We start from the raw sequence: 19,522 nt of genomic DNA on the forward strand, positions 1-19,522 counted from the left end.
GAGGTGATAGTAACAGCCCAGTGAAACATGACTGCACCTCTTACAAAAAGACAAAACTTTAATCCTTGCAAGTGGCAAACCACACTCTCCAAGGTAGCTGGATTCAGCTATGGACAGCAGACAGAACTGTGCACAGAGCCTGTTCACCAAAACACACAGATGTGAACTAAGAGAAATTCCAACCAGCCACCAAAAACTCCACTTACATTCCAGGTAGTATTAACAGGCTTTGTAATTGCTGCAATAAATTAATTGACTGAAAATGGACACATAGTTCTGGTCAGTTAGCAAACCAGTATTTTTATACCTATTTACTTTTTGGAAATGCAAAATCCTGTTGAAGGTTAAACAATAAAACCAACCACAAAATCAGACAGACACCTAGATACAGCTTCCTCTCAATTTGTTTTATTTGGCAAAGTAGCAATTCAGACAGTTCACACAGCATTTATTCAAGCTCTTCAAGTCTTCTGCATTTCAACTTGTCCTTGTCTCCAAGATTTTACTTCAGAACCATTGCTCCATCATGGAGGAGTTTCCATTTTCGACTCCTAAATGCTACTCCTGGATACTCCTTTCTGTCCGAGTACCTTGGCTACCATCAACCCCTTCAGTGGAATGGGTGCAGTACTCCCACCAGCCTTGGTCCCTGAAGCCTTTACACCCCCTGAAGTGGTTCTCCCCCAGGAAGTTGTCATCGGGTCTCAGCTTTAACACCACTTCCAAGTCAGGCTAGCTTATTACACTGTGTCCAGAGACAGGAATTTGGATACAGTTGAGCTCATATCTTTCATTTAACTGATTAAATTTGTGAGAAGATGTAAATAAAGCTGAACTCAAACTGAAAGATACAGCGACCAAAAGGTTGAATGTTAGCATGCATCAGTTAAGATATTTCACTTCAACACCAAGAACTAGAGTCACAGTTGATCGTGGGTTAGTACAAATTTGTCAGACGCAAGTGGATTTTTCTGGATTGTATTTTCTAGAATACACACTATATTAATTTCTTTATAAGATTAATCTTGTGCATGTGCTCCCAGGCTGCAGTCAGATCAGGAGGTGGTACATTAACTTCCAAACATCTAAATAAATTAAGTTATATAATATCTTTTACAGAGGAATAAAATGGGGCTGGCCTTCAAAAGGCAGGTTATTTAAAATGTTCTTTTTCCATGTTCAGAGGCCTTTGAATTTTTTATGCTTCCAGGGATTAATCCTATCACAAAATTACTGCTCTTCCACCATAAAAAGTTGTTTTGGTTTTTTTTTGCAGTGATCAATATGGATTGTTTTATTCCATAATCCTCCTTATCATTAAAAAAAAAAAAAAAAGGAAATAATGATAATACACTGCTTACTTTAATTACTGGTTGCACAAATATGAGCAAGATGACTGAAGACACACTTCCCCCCTTTCCCAAAGCAGCCCACCTTACTGTACTGCTTTGCAATTTGCTGTTGACATTTTACAGTACCAAAACAGAAAACTTAGGGCAGAAAAAAAGGTTTTCCCACTATTCTTCTATATGAAAACTGAACAAGTGCATCTATCTGTTCTTAGGAGTCCAGGATTCTTTTGCATGCATCCTGTGTTCCTTTTACAGCAATTTAGAATTCCCTTTCTAAAGCAACCTTCTTTTAGAACCAAAGGGGATTCTGTTTTTTTATAAAGAACCTAGCAATCCATATCTCAGACTACATACCCATCCTAATCTTCTACACAAGCACACAACCCCCCTTCTGCTTTTAACTTTATCTGGCAAAGCAGCCAATAAATTATTTGGTGACTGGAACACACATTTACAGAGTTAGATCCATGTGTATCACACCAGCACGGAGCTATAAACCAAAACAGAATTTCCAGATTCCATTAATCAATTTTAGAAGGAAAGGGAAAACCATGTCTTTTATGTCCAACTTGAACAGCAATGTTTGATAAGAGTGGCCACCAACCTCTGATGTCTTGAAATTTAATATATACAAATGCCTGGTTTTAAGGTAAAAAAGCAGCTGATTGTATCTACTACATGCTAGTCTATGACACCATGTCAAAAGCTTAGAAAGGAAGTTCATCTCCTTTTAGTAGCATCTAGCAGACATTGGAACACAGAAAACCTGGTATTACCTATGTAGTGTTGTAAGGTGCACAGAAGCAGTTTTACCAAGGGACACAGGAGCCGAGAGAAGTGAGTGTTCAAGTTCCCCCATCAAAATCAGAGTTCACAAGCTACAGGTCTTTATCCGCAGTTTTGCAGAAATTCACTTTGAACAGATGAAAGTGAAATAAAGGCATGTTAAATAAAACAGTGCCCACATAAAACTTTCCACCATTTCTTTATCAGGTTTGCCTTGAGCATCTAAAAAAATAAAACAAACACCACGCTTTTCCATGCTGATAACAACAGTATAACGAAGTCCAAAACAAGCTGCAATGCTGTTGGTTTTCAAAAAGCTTTTAGAACTGGAGATGAGCAGTCCACTGTAACACTATGTTTGGGTCAAGATGATGTAGCTTTTACAATTCATCCCTGTAGAAAGAAAACACATGCAGTTATGTTTCTTCTCCCCTTGGAAATCATATTTGAAAAGTTTTTATACTGAATCAGGCTGCATTTAAGTGCTCATGCACATCAGCAAAACTTCAGAAATCTCTTCAAGCATTTGAGAAAAGAAACAAACACCAAAGGAAAGGCAACAGCAATCCCATATTGTCTATACCATCTCATATGATTACGTGACTTATTGTGAAATATGGGTCCCTCTATTTTACATTTAATGGATCACTTGCTTTAAGGAAACCCCACACACTGCACAGCTACTAACACAGCTACCTGCCATCCAAATTCTGCTGGCTCCACGCTGGCAAGCAACTGAGCCAACTTACTAGACAGAGTATTGGCAAAATCCATCCTCTGTAGCTGCCAAAAAGGCAAGTTTAGCTTCAGCTGCAGTCTCTGAAGAAAGCTGGGAACACAATCTCACATCCCTGTCATGCAGTTTGTACCACTTAGTTTATTTATTTCTCCGAGGAACTCGATTAGCTCCTGAAGGAGCTATGATAAATCAGGAGTAGGTTATGGAAAGGTTGGGGACAGGGCAGTGTGAGAGAGAGAGAGTGTGTGTGTGTGTATTAAAAGGAGATCCAATTAGGAGAAAGGATGCATCAAGAAGTCTCTCTAAATCACTACAAGGAATCTAGAAAATGCAGGTTTTTGTTCCTGTAGGACATTTAAAACACATTGAAACAAGAAACCCATAGAACCTATATTCCAATCATAAAGTTATCATATAGTAGTGATTTAAGTATTTCTAAAGCATTAATTTTAATACAAAATGCCCATCAAATCTGAAAGCTGTGCACTGTGCCACCATGAACATTGGAAAATTCAAAGAGAAGTGTTTTGCCTTTTTTCTTTTTTTTTTTTTTTTTGCACAAGGGACAATCTATAAAATCACGATCAGTTTGCTGAAATTTTTCTTTTAGTAGGTGCATCGGCCTCATTACCAAAGCAAACAGTGTCTGAATTAGAAAAAACCTCACTAATGTGATTGCTGGCTCAATACACAATAGTATTTCCAGCTATCATGCAAACTAACCCACAAAAATATAGTTCTACATGCACACACAAAACCTTTATCCTCCAGGAATCATACAGCATGGAATGACAGCATGCAAAACATTTCAAAAGCAACTGAAAAGGCTGTAGAAACTAGTGCCTAAATGACTAGTTTTCTCTCTAATGCAGTTGGGATGCAAACCTTGTGATTTGTAAGTGATAAATATTTGCATTCTTTGCACTTTGCACTGCCTCCTCATAGTAAGGTACTAATCATACAGCTTTAGAGTACTGCAGTAATTACAGACAGCAGAAAAACGCAGGAGGCAGAAGAACACATCTTGGCAGGAATAAAGAAAAATCTGTTTATAGCTAAAGGTTTGGAAGCTCTCCATATTTGCCTATCTCACAAAATGGGTATTTGCTTACTTTAAACAGATAAAAATAAATGAACATCTGATACCCAGTTTAAAATGTGGTGCCAGTGAATTCAGGACAAGTGTTTCATTCATACCTAACACTTCCAGGAGCTGCATCATCAGTTAATTTTTACAACTTCAAAAAGTGTTTTTAAGTAACAACTGCTGATATTGCTGGCTTAGCCTCATATGCCTAATTGTGGGTGTGATTTTTATCCCGATTCCTACCATGTATTCTCACAGCTTTATATGGTCTTTTATTGTGACAAGCAATTCTTAATCCTTCAAACCTGAGGTAGACCCTCAAGTAACTGTAAGCCTAAGAAACATTCTGTATTTACTTCAAAACTATTAAACACAATAATTTTACCCAGCCACAGACGTTAGCAAGGTTTTTCCATAATGCTGGTAATGCACTTAAAGTACTTAAAGTACAGGTTTGTTTTTTCTTTTTCAAAATGGTATTTCTACTTAAAATATATAATTATTATATAAATGTGTCATTTAAAATAAATTATATTAACATGGCAATGTTTTAATTGGTGGTATTTTTCATTGCTTTAACATATTCATGACACTACACCCTATACGTGACTTTCAAAATAAGGATTTTCATATTTTGTTTTTTAGAAATTTACTGTGTTGAGGGGATCAGCTTTCCTCAAGAGATTTTTCACTTGCTCTTCACTACTCATCAATCTAACAACAGCATGCCAGCCCAAACCAATCCATGATATACGTGTTAAAATTATACCGCATTTATTTTCTACAGATAGAAGCTGAATTTACATGTGCATTATTGGACTGTATGTACTGGAAAGTTGCAAAAAAGTCTCAGATCACCTGATAGGTAACAGTTGTCAGCTTTCTCCCTAATGTAGAACAGCTTGCAGACATAAATACATATTGCAAACCAGCATCAGCTGATCTGAGCTGATCCTGACTGCATCAGAAGCTGCCGAGCTATGAAATCCTCCAGGTTTCAGCTACTGCTAAGAATCAGGATACAGGTCTATCCTTCCAATGGTAAAACAAGATCTATCTTGCTACAAAGCTTAAAAGAAGACTCTTAAAAGGAGACCCTCAAAAGTAGCAGAAAGGCTGCTCTTTCCTTGTTAAACCTATCTTCTTGTCCTCTAGAGCCACAGGAAAGATCTACTAATTTGTATTCTTTCTGGCCACAGCTATTTGTTATGATTCTTACACAACTCACATAATTTCTCTCCACCTTCATATATGCTCTCCCTCCAATCTGCTTACCAGCTCCTGCTTAGCAGGCAATATATATATTTAGGGTTTAAGTCACCACAGTAGTCCTTAGGCCTTTGGAATTCTCATAAAAGAACCACTCATCTGTCAACTGAGGCATCAAAGCAACTTTGTAAGCTCAAGTTAAAGCAAATTTCAGAAGTCATTAGCTCAAAATTATTATTCTAGAAAAAAATGTAAGAAAGTTTGAAAAATGTTGGCTTACTAGTAGGGAAAACGTATGCATGAATATTCTACATTTCCCATTATGAATATCCAACAAGAAACTAAGAAGCATTCTCATAAAAAGTCTAATAGGTAGCATTTCAGGTAAATGACAGTTTGTCATGAAATTAAAAAAAGAATCACTAATCTTATTGTTGATAAGTTCAGGATACAAGTAAGTCATCCAGCTTTGCAATCCCTCGCCACCTCTTTAGTGGAAGGCATTCAAATTAAATATTTGAACAAACGTTTATAAATCTATTTGAAGTCGGTATCTCACTCTTTTAGATCCCCTTCAATTTTGTCATTAGGCAGCATTTGACTTTCTCTTTTCAATACATCATTCATCTATGAAAAACATGCTGTCATTACTGAAAGTGAATTTCAGAATACAGCCTTTTATGAATTACAAATATAGCATCTACTCAGTGTTTCAGCAGCCAAGTATTTCTCCCCTTATAACTTTAAAGATGCAATATTTAGATTTGTAGCATTTTAATCTGGAAAGGTGCTATTTTAAAATATTTATTATTTGCTACAATCAATCATAAAATTGAGAGTAAAATGAAATTATAAAGAAAATAAATTTTTTCTGTAATCTACCATATCAGATATATCACATGCATTTTTGCATAATTCTATTGGGTTTGTCTGGCAAGGTTTTGGTAGTGGGGGAGCTGCAGGGGTGGCTTCTGTGAGAAGCTGCCAGAAGCTTCCTCCATGTACTACAGAGCCAACACCAGCTGGCTCCTAGACAGACCCTCCACTGGCCAAGGCTGGGCCAATCAGGAATGGAAGAAACACCTCTGTGGTAACAGATTTAAGAAGGAAAAAAGTTATGGTGCAGAGAAGAGTGGAGTGGGAACATGTGAGAGGAACAGCCCTGCAGACACCCAGATCAGGGAAGGAGGAGAGGAGGTGCTCCAGGTACTGGAGCTGAGATTCCCCTGCAGCCCATGGTGCAGCCCATGGTGAGGCAGCTGTGCCCCTGCAGCCCACAGAGGACCACAGGGATGCAGAGATCCACCTGCAGCCCGTGGAGGAGCCCATGCTGGAGCAGGTGGATGCCTGAGAGGAGGCTGTGAACCCATGGGAGGCCTGTGCTGGAGCAGGGTCCTGGCAGGGGCCTGCAGACCCACGGAGAGAAGAAGCCATGCTGGAGCAGGTTTCCTGGTAGGATTTGTTACCCTGTGGGAAACCTGCGCTGGAGCAGGCTGTGCCTGGAGGACTGCATCCCAAGAACAGAGACCTGCCTTGGAGCAATTCATGAAGAACTATTGCCCATAAGAAGAACTCACATTGAGAAGTTCATGGAGAACTGTGTCCCATAGGAGGGACCCCACACTGGAGCAGAGGAAGGACTCCTCTCCCGGAGCAGCAGCAGGAAGAACGTGTGATTAACTGACTGTATACACCATTCCTTGCCTTCTTGCACTGCTGGGGGGCAGGAGGCAGAGCTAAGAAGGAGGGAGAAGGGATGGAGGAAAGGTGTTTTTAAGATTTGTTTTACCTCTCAGTATCCTGCTTTGATTTTGCTTGGCAACAATTCCAATTATCCAAGTCAAGTCTGTTTTACCCATGGTGGTAACTGGTGAGTGATCTCTCCCTGTCTGTAACTCAAGAGCCTTCTGGTGTATTCTCTCTCCTCTGTCCACTTGTGGAGGGAGCAGCTTTGGTGAGTACCTGCCATTCAGTCAGGGTCAAACCATCACAATAATACACAGTTCTTAAATTTAACCTAAAATATTCTGTGCACAGATTCTTTTTGCCAAAGTAAAATAAAAACTTGAACCATAATCATTGTTCTGCACAGCCTGAGGAATTCCATGCAAACAATAACTGCTAATTTCAAATGAAATTGGTCAACTAGGTCATATGGGGCACTTGAAACACTGAGTAAGTTTCTAATCAGAAACATATTAAAATATATCCTAATAAATACATTTTCCAGAGGGGTATTAATCCTGTTTTGTAACAGTAACAGCCCCAGTTTAGTCACTGAAGTTTTTTCTCAGAAAGGTCATACTGTCATTATAATTTTGTATTTTATCAGCAAATATGAATTTAGCATGACATTTATAAATAAATTCTACTAATACGATATATGTAAGACAAAAGTAGTTGTTAACATTTTTAAGCAGCTGCCAGTCTGGAAATCAAATCCAAAATGCAGCAGAGACTCATTGCTAAGTGTTATTTACATTGTTATTCTCTTATGCCTCTGTATCAGCAATAGTGTGGCTGGCAGGACAAGGTATTCCCTGGAGGTATTTAAAAGATGTGTAGAAGTGGCCCTTAGGATCACGGTTTAGTGGTGGACTTGGCAGTGCTGGGTTGACAGTCGGACTCAATGACCTGAGAGGTGTTTTCTATCCTAAGTAATACTATGATTTTGTGACTTTTAAAATTGTCTTTCCATATACGTAGTAAGTGAACTCTCACAGAGAAATAAAACCGGAGAGTTCCTAATTTATGCAAGATTTGCCAATAAGGGAGCCATCAAACCATATTCTCAACTGTGAAACACAAGAGGCCTTCTCTCCATCCTATTTTTTAGTAAAAAAACCCAAGGCAATTGAAAAGTTTTATGTGAAAGGATATCCTTACCAGTATAATCACATAACTGAGCATTGACTGCTGGATCTCTGGCACACTGCATTGTTTTCTTTTGTACCAGAGATAGGATTCCTGTGTGTGTTCTACTTCCAAATGGCCCAGTGAGTCACATTCGAGAGGATTCCCACTAATATTTGGAGCTCAAAAATACTACTGCAACTGAACTAAAACTAGAAAGCTATGGACTAAATTTAAATAAATTTAACAGTATTCACAAATATAATAAGATGCTTTATTTAGCAATGTACTGAAATCCAAGGAATATTTTCCTTCCAGTTAGTCCAGACTTCCTTTTGCTACACGTTCCAGTTTTACATAGCAAAGCATGATACAAAATACCTGAAGGCAGGTTTGACTTCAAACACCACTTAAGAGTGTTGTGCTGCTTCACAAGAGCACCTTGCAGCCCCATAAAAGAACTGTACTAACTTCTCCAAAACATGAACGGCTCAGCAAAAATTTAAACAGCGTCTTTCCTGCCAACTGGAAGGTCTGCTAGCCTAGGAAAATGCTGCTGGCCTTTCAACCGTATTCTGTGAAGGGACACCAATTCTTCATTCAAGGTGATGAAAGAGTTACCTGCATTAGAAATGAAATCACATAATGTAAACTAAAAGAATGACAAACTAAACACACAGAATTGAGCTACTCTTAGAATGATTATTGTTTAATGAATTTGAGATTTACAGCAACTAGTCTCCCATACACTACAGATTTTTATTACAGAAACACTTAGAGATGCTTTTTCAGAGGAGTCTCTAACTGAGCTCTGCTCACAGATCTTGAACAATTTAGAAAAGATAAACTGAAATCTAGGAAGTGCAGACAAAACACCTCTTTTACCCTTGATGCCAGCACAGATAACAAATGCTGACCCTATAATTAGAAATTTCCTTAACAGCAGCTGGCTGACCATATACTTCATAGTCACCAACAAGGAAAAACAAAAAAAAGAAAGACCTCCTGTAAGGTCAGCAGTGCAGACAGTTATCCTAGAAAATGGAATAGGAATTTTCTTCAGATGACAAAAAGGACAATTAAAGAAATACCAAATGTTACATGAAGTGGACTTCTGAGATTTTCTTTAACAGAGAGTTCCCAGACTGAACCAAATTTAAATGCACATTGCAAGACACAGCCTCTATGCCATTGTAGATCAACCCTTCAGGCTAAGCACTGACCTTTTCTGATAACACCAATGTAAATTCTTAAATTAAAAATAAATAAATAAAATCAAGAAGTGTTTCAGAAAAGCACAGAAACTGGTAAGAATTTCTGGGGAAAATAACCCCACAGTATTCATGACTGAAGAAGGCCCAAAGACAAACTATTAGATCTTCCCGAGCTAGCAGACAAAATGAAATACCAAACTGCACAGAAGAGATGCAAAAAACTCAAGAATGCTAATCCTTAACACAGTACTAGTGTATCCTTAACACTAGTAGCAAAGGATAAACACTATCACTTGAGAAACCCTTCTTCCAGTGTTTTATGAACACACACTGCTGCTACCAAAAAGCCCCAATTGCTACTATAATCTGATCAGGTGGAAATGCAGAAAAATCTATAAAACCTCTCTGAGAGAAGGAAGGCTTAAGAAGACTACTTCTCCTTTTTAGAGCAAGCGAAGCATGGACTCCAAACTTAAATAAAACATTTGCCAGAGGAGGAAACTGACCACAAAGAAAAGCTTCCAAAGCCTTACAAAGGCAGGAAACCCCTGAGTACCACACTGAGGGAATACTGGCAATATTCGAGGCCAAAGTATTCATTTGCATAACAAATACAAAACATTTGAATAACAAGTATGATTCACAAGCTTTGAACTAAGCACTATCTCACTCAAGTTGTTTCAGAAGTAATTTGTCCGTGGTGGCTATATAGTTATCCAAGAAACACTGAAATGAGGTTTCGGTAAGCAGCGGCATGCAAACTGCATTATTTGTACTTTTTATGAATATTTTGATAGGTTAGACTAAGTATTCATGTATTCAGTTCACAAGCTGTACTCCAGAATATCAAGGGAAAAAAGCCAAAAATCTAAATTTAGGTTATAAAGCTCAAGAGTTGTTTTCAGAACCCATTGCACATCTCTGCACTTCATTAATGCCAATAATACATTCACAAGCACTTTCTGCCAGGAAGCAAAACAGCACTGCTGCTTTGTTCATTCACACACTAATGCCTAGCATGGCTTAAGCTGACAGCCGCATTAAGTCTACATTACTGGCTGTTCAATCCAGCAAACAGGAAGGTTTCCTACCCCTAGAAAGGCCTTTAGAGTTTGCTGTATTGGCAAACATAAATACTGCCCCATCAGAGACAGATGACAGACTTCTAATAACACATCTGAGAAAATTTTCTGAACACTACTCAACTACATTTATACTTTAGGGAAAAAGGAATTATGTTTTCCACTTTTTGCTACTTGAGTCTAAAGGAAATGTGCTTGCAAGAACATCTACATTTTCTACAACGGATTTTGCAAAAATTTTTCTTCATTTGTAGCGTTTCAGAAAAATAAAAAATGAACACCCAATTACCACTAACTTACAGGACAAACCAGTATTTATTAAGTAAAATTTTACACTTCACCCTAATTATTGGGCAAAATAGTTATAAAAAGTTCATTAAAAGTTAAGGTTAACCTTAGAAAATGCTGTGTTTATAACGACAAATAAGAATCTTCAAAACACCAAAGACTAAAGGAAAACATGTCCAAAAGAGACAAAGTGCAACCCATGCAATATTTTTCTTCTGCTTTTAATTGAACTCAAACTTAGCATAACCTCCTTTGGGTGATGTAGTAATGCAGACTGAGTCACTTTTCATGGTATGGAGAAGCAGAAAGCAATCACAGCAGCAAAGGCAGGCCTTGCAGTCTATCTGCTAAAAATTCACACCCTTTCACCTTGCATGTGTGTGGAAGAAGTAAGTGGAACAGAAAATCACTTCCACCTGGACCACTGCTTCTCTTTATCTGTTAAAGGCACATATATCACTCCCATCAGAGGCTTCATTTTGACACTGCCATCTTCTAGTTTGTCATACTGTTCGAGCATCTGGTTTCCCCCAGCAGGGCCAACTGGTAATATCAATCTTCCGCCAGGTTTTAACTGGTCTATAAGCTAGAACACAACACAGAAATTAGAATGTAACCAGCCACTTCACAGAAGCTGGATCCAAAGTTTGTTACAGTAGATTAATAGCTTTGCCATTATGTATCTATCTACTTTTATGCAGTAGATAACTATTTCCATTAGGAAAAATAAAAAGTGCACTGAAAATGAGAGTATCACAGCAACATGGTACAACAACTGGTATTACAGTAAAATAATTAACTGGGTTGGTTGCAGTTTTATTTTCTATATATGTGGGGGAAAGGTAAATAACAATATTTTTACAGCAGATTGAATCTTTTTAAATTGTTTGGTTTAACTGTTCAATAGTTACTGTGCATCGGTACAGGCCCATCGTCAAAAATTCTGGGGGTAACTGATCTCCCCTTAAGTCCTCAGAGTAAGATTTGAGATTGGTGACTTTTTATTATTTCTCTTCCTGGAATAATTTTGTCTACAACACACTCACTATCCAACAGCTCCTCTTTCATTCTGTGAATGGAACAGCCTTTTATGAAACTAGTCTAAAATATATGAATATGAGTAAGATAAGTGACAAGTAAACAGAGTATATGAGAAATGCTTGAAATTTTTTTTTGTTTTCATAGTTAAAGGAGGCTAGTCACAGTAGTCTCAAGGAAAATTGCACACTTCCTAGATGTCATGAAAAAAAACTTAATCCCCATTGCTAACAAAAGCTATAATTAAGAACTGTTTCATTCACTAATAAGCTTTCAATTACTTTTTAAATTGTCATCTGTCAACACTTTGCTAGGAATACCCCCCTACACACCTACACACAAAAAAACCCCAAACCCAAACAACAAAACCCAAATAAAGCCCCCTTGAAAAAAACCTAAAAAAACCAACCAAGTTAAAAAAAATGAAGCAAAAGAAAAAACCCCACCACTGGTCATTGTTTGGAAATGTCCAATCTGTCTATAGCACCTCAAAGTCCAGTCTTTCACTATCCTTCATTAAGATTTAAAAACCTTAACTGGCATCTAGCATATCAAAATCATGTTATGTATTACCATGTGCCTGATGAAAGGAAGAGAAAAAAAAAAATCTAATCTGCAAAAAATGGACTACATGTATGCACACTCCAAAGCCCCTAGTTACTCTTCAGCTTCTCTAGTAAGAATTGCCCTGTATCCATTTTGAAAGCTACAAACAAATGGCACTGTTTGTATTTCCAGCTGAGCATTTTACTTTCAACAGGCTCAGTGCTTTGGAACTCAGGAAACACACTTAAATTTTGTAACTCAGTGTTCGATAAAATTGAATTATCTTATGAAATAAAATGCTCCAGTGTGTTGTTGTAATAGAGGGTTGCACACATGTAATTTTAAAATATGTTTATTTAGAGCAGAGTTATTAGAACAAACAGCTTTACCGAACCAACAGGAAGCCAAATTATAACAGAGACAAAAACCCCACACCATACAGTAATACCACACTGCCCACTGATACTCCCAGCAGTGCAAGCTACCAAGTATTTTACATATAGATGTATGCAAAGCATTCTCTACAGCTAAGATATTACAGAAACACACACACAAAACATAAAGGCTTACTGCTTGGGGCACAACCGGGGCTGCAGCTCCAACATGAATTGCATCATAGGGAGCTTCTTCTGCATATCCCATTCGTCCATCTCCCACTGGAAGAAAACACTTTTTTAAAAAAAAATTTCAAAAGGACTGGAGAAAACAGCTGGTTTCCCATATCTATATGTAAAAAATAAACACATTTGTAAAATAAATGCAATGAAGCACCCTCATAGGTGCATATACATGCTTATAAAAGATATTACATACTATTGAAGCATCTGAAACTGGAAAGCATGGATTTATAATGAAAGTTCTTGGAAACACATGGTCCACCTAGAAAAGATACTGAAGTATTTATGTTTCCTACCATTCCCAATGCAGGTGAGTTTTATCCCCTCATTACATTGCTTTGCCTTGTCTTCCTGCACACCACTCCTGAATATAATGCAAATCATAAGTCCAAAGCACTTAACGTCAGAAGGACCTATCAGAAGACTCCAAAGGTGAGGAAAAGACAAAGGAAGTGTTCCCATGGACTATACGCCTACAACTACACTACCAGTTGGAATAAAAGCCCACACCTACATGCATTCATTAATGCAGTACTGCAGTAACCTCTGCACACCCCATGTTTGCCAGCAAATGGGCCTCGCTATTCTTCCGGCAGGCAATCACTGGACTAACACAGAGAGCCAGGTCAGACTCATGGCTAAAGCTCCAGGTGGCTGCTTGGAAGATGCTAGGAATAATTACAGTTTTCAGAGGTTACCAGTGCTGCTCCAGCTTTGGTGGAGAACTCATGGAGAAGCATCCTATCACAGATATCTCATACCACCCCAGTTATGCAGAAAGAAAGAGTAACAGTTTGAGGGTTTTAAGCCAATGAAATGTGACAAACTAAACTGGACCCCGAGTTAAGTTTTGAAAGAAGATGATGTGAATATGACATCCACAGTATTTACAGGAAACCAACAGGAAATTCAGAGCAAGTTAGGCAGACTCCCTCTGGAGTTATTTAGAACAAATGTAAAAAATGAGGCTGAACCATCCATAAATTCATACTCTGTAATTACAGAAGTCCCAATAATCAGTCAAGAACAAAAAACATGGAGGTTAATGGGCACAGCCCTCTGCTCAGCACAAGTAATTTGGGGTTTCCCATCTTCAGGCTGAACTTTGACTTCTGTGCAGTCACCAATAGCACAGGTTAATTAGAACTGAAAGAGTCAAAAGAACTACTACAGCCCAGTCAGAGGCTGAAAATTTGTCAACTTTTTGCCTTCCAACAACTCACAAGGCAGGAAAAATACACGGTCACCACAGCAGGCTTCACTTTGACCTCCATGATAAGGAGGGCTATTGGGATAGTAAGAACACCCTTAGGTATCCAAGACTGTACAGGAAGACTTGGACAGCTCCTCAAAACAATTAAAACTGGGGTGTTTGTCATCTTCCTTATGAGGTCCTAAAAGATGACCCTGGCAAGGACCTTCTGCACCCATGCTCTTTAAGAGCACATTTCCTCAGTAGCTGAGAAGCCTCTTAGAAGTCAGTGGCAAAAATCCTCATATCATCAATTCCGACCAGCACAAGCTCCAACCAAGGGCCACAAGGAGAAGCTGCCAGACAAGAAGTACCAGTGCTTCAAGAGAACTCATACCTATCGATCACCATTTCCACTAAGTCAGCTGGCAAGAGAGATCACCAGTAACAAAAATTCCATTATTTCCAGGGTGTAATCCTTCTGACTGCCAAAGTGGGTTCTACTGGAACAACCACCTCAACGCAGTCAAGTATGTAATTTGTACTTCTATATCTTAGTAGCACTGTACACTTCTTCTAAAGAAGCAGCAATGAGGTGTTACTGTGTCTGCTGTTCCATCAGAGACAGCAAATGAGAAAGACTTCTTCAGCTTATTCATACAGATACTGCTACAAATTATGTTAGCTACACAAGGAGGCAGACCCTCATTCCCCAGGGTGCAGCAGCAGGCATTAGAAGCAGTGATCTCCAGTACTGCTGGAGAAAAAGCGTTTGCCAAGTTGAAGAAGCAGCTGTGAAAGAAACTGCTGTCACTTCTGAAGAACAACACATGTATTCTGAAACATAAATGTCCCTAGTGCACTGTCTAGAGAAGTCTGAATGTGACTTCTGCACATCTTATCACTTCACCGACAGCAGTAAAACAGATCCAAAAACAACTAACTCCTTTGCTCTTAGAATCAATAGCTAACATCTTCAAAAACAGCACACACCCAACCAAAAGGGAAGAAAAAATCATGCTCCTTCATATGCATCAGGCACAGCATGGCTCTTCCCTTTTAAAATCTACAAAAATTCTTATGGTTACAGAAGAAATATATCCACCCACAATTGCAACACACTTTTAGACATCCAGAAAATTTTAAAAATAGTTAATTCAGCATTCATATATTCAATGTTATTCAAATTATTATATTATTCAATGTCCAAGGGGAAACAGCAGCCCAAATTTTCAGTTTGTGCTTACATCTTGAATAATGTCACCTATCCTATTCACATCTCCAGTTACATGCAGCCTGTTAGTGAAGTAATCATGGTGGTGGGTGGCATCTGGTGATGAGGAAAAGCACATCAGGACTTTTTGATATAAAAGGGTTCTGTAGATTGTTTATGAACCTAGACCGGATCTGCTGATCACAGTACTGAAGCCTTCAGTGCCTCTACACAGACCTGTTTCACACAGAGTTGTAGCATGAGCACAGAAACAGAAAACTACTTCCCTCATTTGTTTAGAATACCTCATCCCCTGCATCAGCAAATAGTGCAGTACAATAGAAGCAGATCTGTACAGCAAAAGTTTTTGCTGAGAAGCTGGTGTCCATGCAACATAACATTTCAGAATAACCGCTTCAGTCTAGATCTAAGTCTAACTGTCTTAATATCCACATATCAAACATATTTGGTTGCTTCTTGGAACACAATCTTGTCTAGTTTCATTCAAAAGGAATCAAAGTTTGTGCCTTCCAGGAGTACTCTCATGTGAGCTAAAGTGTAGTAAGGAGAAGCACTTGAGAGATTCACCTCAAAGGCTTCCTCATGATATTAAGAGTAAACAAAATAAAAGTCAAGCTATACCAAAAAAAGCACCAAAACACCCACAAACTAACAAAGTTAAGTTAATCCAAGTATACCTATTCCCAACTTCTCAATGCAGTTCTATTACTGAGACACCCCAAAATAATTTTGGTGCTCCTGAAATGCAGGTATGGTACATGTGAGGTATGACAAAGCAGTGTAGAATGTCTGAAGCATAATGTGAAAAGCCAGCAACTTCCCATCATCAATCAACTGGTTTTCGCAAGTTTTTTGTTTGTGTGTTTGCGATAGGGGTGTTTGGGTGGGGTTTTCTGCTGCTTTTTGTCTTAAAGAAACACCTGTCTGGATTCTTGCTCCACATCAAAGAGCTCCCAGGAATCCAGCACAGCTGAAACATTCTTCTCCACTTAATTCACAGAAGTATTACTTGTCCATCTGTACTTTTTAAAAATGTACCTCACAACAAAACTATTCACAAGTCTCTTAGTCATCCTGCTACATAGTCAAAAATAAAATAGATAATGATGTTTACTTAGACTTCTAGACTCGCAAGAGCACCAGAGTTTGTTTCAGGAATGACCAGAAGCATAAGTCAAAACTGCTTTTGTACAGCAACAGTGGAAATTATTCCCTCATTCCCCCTCTACAGCCCTAGCAGTCTAACTTCTTTTCCAGTAAGTTCTGAGACATAAGTGTTCTCAGCAAGATACATTGCATGTTATACATGTGTACGTGTTGATAAACTTATTAAAAAAGTATTTAGAAAAGTCCCTCATTTACCAAAAAAGACCAAGAATCAAAATGGTAATTAACCTAAGAGCCAAACATCACATAATAATTTTTCCAAGTGTTCTTGTAAGAAGCCTCAAAAACATCCACACCTTCAATTTCTTCTTTAAACTTAATGAATAGAATACTTTCCTCCTGCCAGCCTTGAATCGTCTAAGAAAAACAAACAAACAATAACCAGACAAAAAACCCCAAAAAAACAAAGAAAAAAAACCAAACAAAAAATCCCCCAAAATCTTTTTTAAGTAAAAAACCATATTTAAAACAATTCACTGTCCTTGTATCATTTTGGCATTATTTCCTCTCAGTAACTCTAACTGAATTAAAGTACTTTGGTGTCAATTAATCACTTCCCTAACATACAATTACTGTCAATTTTAAAAACAAGTGAAATAAACTTCAGTGTGCATACTGCCAATCTACTTGGCAATCTACTTTTTCCACTTGAATCTTTGCATGCAGCTTTCTCAACTACTCTATCAGAAGTGTAAAGACTTTGTTAAAACACCCAAATTTAGATGACAGGGTATTTATTCAAGAAAGGTTGTGAATTCAACCCCAATTTTAAACAGCAAATTTAACACGACAGACCTTCAGCATGTAAAGTATTTTCACCAAAAAAACATTTCCCCGTTAACATTTTCTAGTAGAATGATTACATATTCTTTGAGATTACCAGAAGTCATACTCTCAAAACTGGGGGAAGATACCATTTTTCAAAGGCCTAAAGACAACTTGGATTTCAAAGTTTTCATTTGGCTCTTCTTTCTTGGGTTTAACATCTTAAATTCGAACTTTTAACAACATCCAATTCAGCCATTTTCAACCAGCTGCTAGAAAGAATATCAGTTTAATTAGTAAGTATATCAGTCTGATGCTCACCAATCAGTTTCACTCTTCCTGAAGACAGCAATGTGGGATCGTCTTTTTTGACATTATTTATTGAGTCATCTACTAGTTCTTTGATATGATCAATTCCTACAACTTGTCCTTTGGGACCAACCTGGAATAAAAATATACAGTTGAACAATTTCTGCTAGTTTTATTTACAGAATAAGTACTTATACTTCCTGAACCCATTTCTCTAAAATAAAAACAAAACCAGCAAAGTGGAAGTATTTTCCTAATGTTATTAAAACTACTGCTTGAAATGACAAATGATCCTGACTGCTAGAAGCACCTGATAATTAAAGTGTGTCTGCATAGTTTTATAAATACTTGTAATAATGATCTTTTTGAGATGTGATTCAGTTGTGTTATAGTGTTAGTGGAGATTTCTTCTTGGAATTTTTAGAAGTTAAATTTGATCACATTTGTTTACCTGCAATAGAAAGTAACAACGTCAAGAACAAAGACTAAAACTAATCTCCTTTCACACTGAACAAAACTTACTAAGAATTAAGGTTTTTCTAGAGAAGACCTTACTTCAAAGATTAAATCATGCCTTTTATTCTAAATTATCTCAAGAGTCCTATTCTTTCAGAAGCAAATGCTGCAACTACCAGTCAGGGACAAATTACCTTCCACTTATCCTTACATTCATGAATCTACTTTCAGATTTACAGCTCTCCTCCACTGGAGGAGTGGAACTTCTGAGAGCTCATAACTCAAAAAAGGTCACAAAATCTCTGTATTCTGAAGGGGGCGGAAAGAGGTCTACTAACAAAAACCTCTCCATTACACGTAATTCTTCTAGAATCTTGCCTTTAGTATGGAAAAAAATATTCAAAACCAATCCAAATCCAAATCAAAAATCTGACCATTTTTAACAGGATCCAAAGAACACAATGGCAGAGTATGTCATAGCAGCAGCCCATGTTGCCTAACAACTGTCTTTGGACACATCTGAATGCAGATGATGCATCTGAATTGTTTATGTTTCTGTATCTTACATTTTAATGTTGTTAAGACATGGAAAATTAATAACTGGTTATCCTGGGGAGGTTTTTTTTTTTGTTTTATTATGAACAAGTCCTATGTTAAAAACATTAAAAGAGCAGTGCTAGCTTTTCTTGTCTGAGTGGAAGACCACCACCCTTTGCAACAGAGCAAGACACAGAGCAAGTTTTCACTGTGACAGCCATGGGTTGCTGTTTGGAGGAATGCCTGGCAGTCAGTTGTACTATAAGCTGTCAAAAGATCCAGTGTACTCCAAACAGTAATGTAACAGAAATGAAAATTTAGCAAAATGGTCAGAGCATGAAATAGCCTGATAAAGTAAGAGAACCACCTGCTGCATGTGACAGTCCATTTTGCTGAGTCCTCATCAGTCACCTCTGTGTATTACCTTGGAACTGTGAAATGCATCCAATTGAGACAACAGAAAGATGGCACAGTTTTTGGGATCTCCATGTTAGGAATAAAAATATACCCCACTCTTTTCATAAATCCAGTACTGACAGGATGAAAACTGCAATTAATTTGATTTGCCAGCAACCTTCAAAAGTAAATAAACTTAATTTTGCAAGCTATGTAGATAAGTCTATCACAGAAGTTCACCATGAAAATCCAAACAACAATCTTAAAGATGCTTTACTAGTCTAAGTAAATATAAAGCTTTCCCAGAGGTACCACAAATGAGATTATCATCATAAGAGTACAGTTGTCATCTATGGGCACTGAGGCACTTGTGCCACAAATGTGAGCTACTAATTCTAGATCTCAAGTAGACTGAGAAGCAACATCAACATAGTCACAAAAAGCACATCCCCAACTAAATTTTGGTGGCAAAACACTCTACCATTAATTTCCATAATATACTTCTTTCAAGTTTTTGTTACTGTTAGTAATGCTGTCAAGCAGAACGAAAGCATTTACTCAATTTTTCCAACACACATGTCTGTAAGGCATTCCACTGCAAACTACCATGGAGGATTCATAAGAGGCACATGACATTCATATGGCAATAAAAAGA

General features: G+C 37.8%; 1 protein-coding gene across 6 annotated transcripts in view; it reads right to left on the minus strand.

The window, feature by feature from the left end:
* Window positions 1-386: 386 nt before the first annotated feature.
* PCMT1 (protein-L-isoaspartate (D-aspartate) O-methyltransferase) overlaps window positions 387-19,522 on the minus strand; it is a 36,976-nt gene continuing 17,840 nt past the window's right edge. For 2 of the 6 annotated variants that reach the window (XM_039569142.1, XM_039569146.1), the window contains exons 5-8: window positions 17,491-17,611; window positions 12,765-12,850; window positions 11,027-11,196; window positions 387-2,531 (exon numbers count right to left, since the gene is read on the minus strand). In XM_039569142.1, the coding sequence (XP_039425076.1) occupies window positions 2,519-2,531; window positions 11,027-11,196; window positions 12,765-12,850; window positions 17,491-17,611 (390 nt within the window). In that variant the 3' untranslated portion in view covers window positions 387-2,518. Of the gene's footprint in view, window positions 2,532-6,503; window positions 8,648-10,979; window positions 11,197-12,764; window positions 12,851-17,490; window positions 17,612-19,522 lie in introns of those variants that run through there. The other 4 variants (XM_039569143.1, XM_039569147.1, XM_039569144.1 and 1 more) reach the window with 3 other exon arrangements.

The sequence above is a fragment of the Corvus cornix genome, chromosome 3, assembly GCF_000738735.6.
Source record: "Corvus cornix cornix isolate S_Up_H32 chromosome 3, ASM73873v5, whole genome shotgun sequence".
NCBI lineage: Eukaryota > Metazoa > Chordata > Aves > Passeriformes > Corvidae > Corvus > Corvus cornix.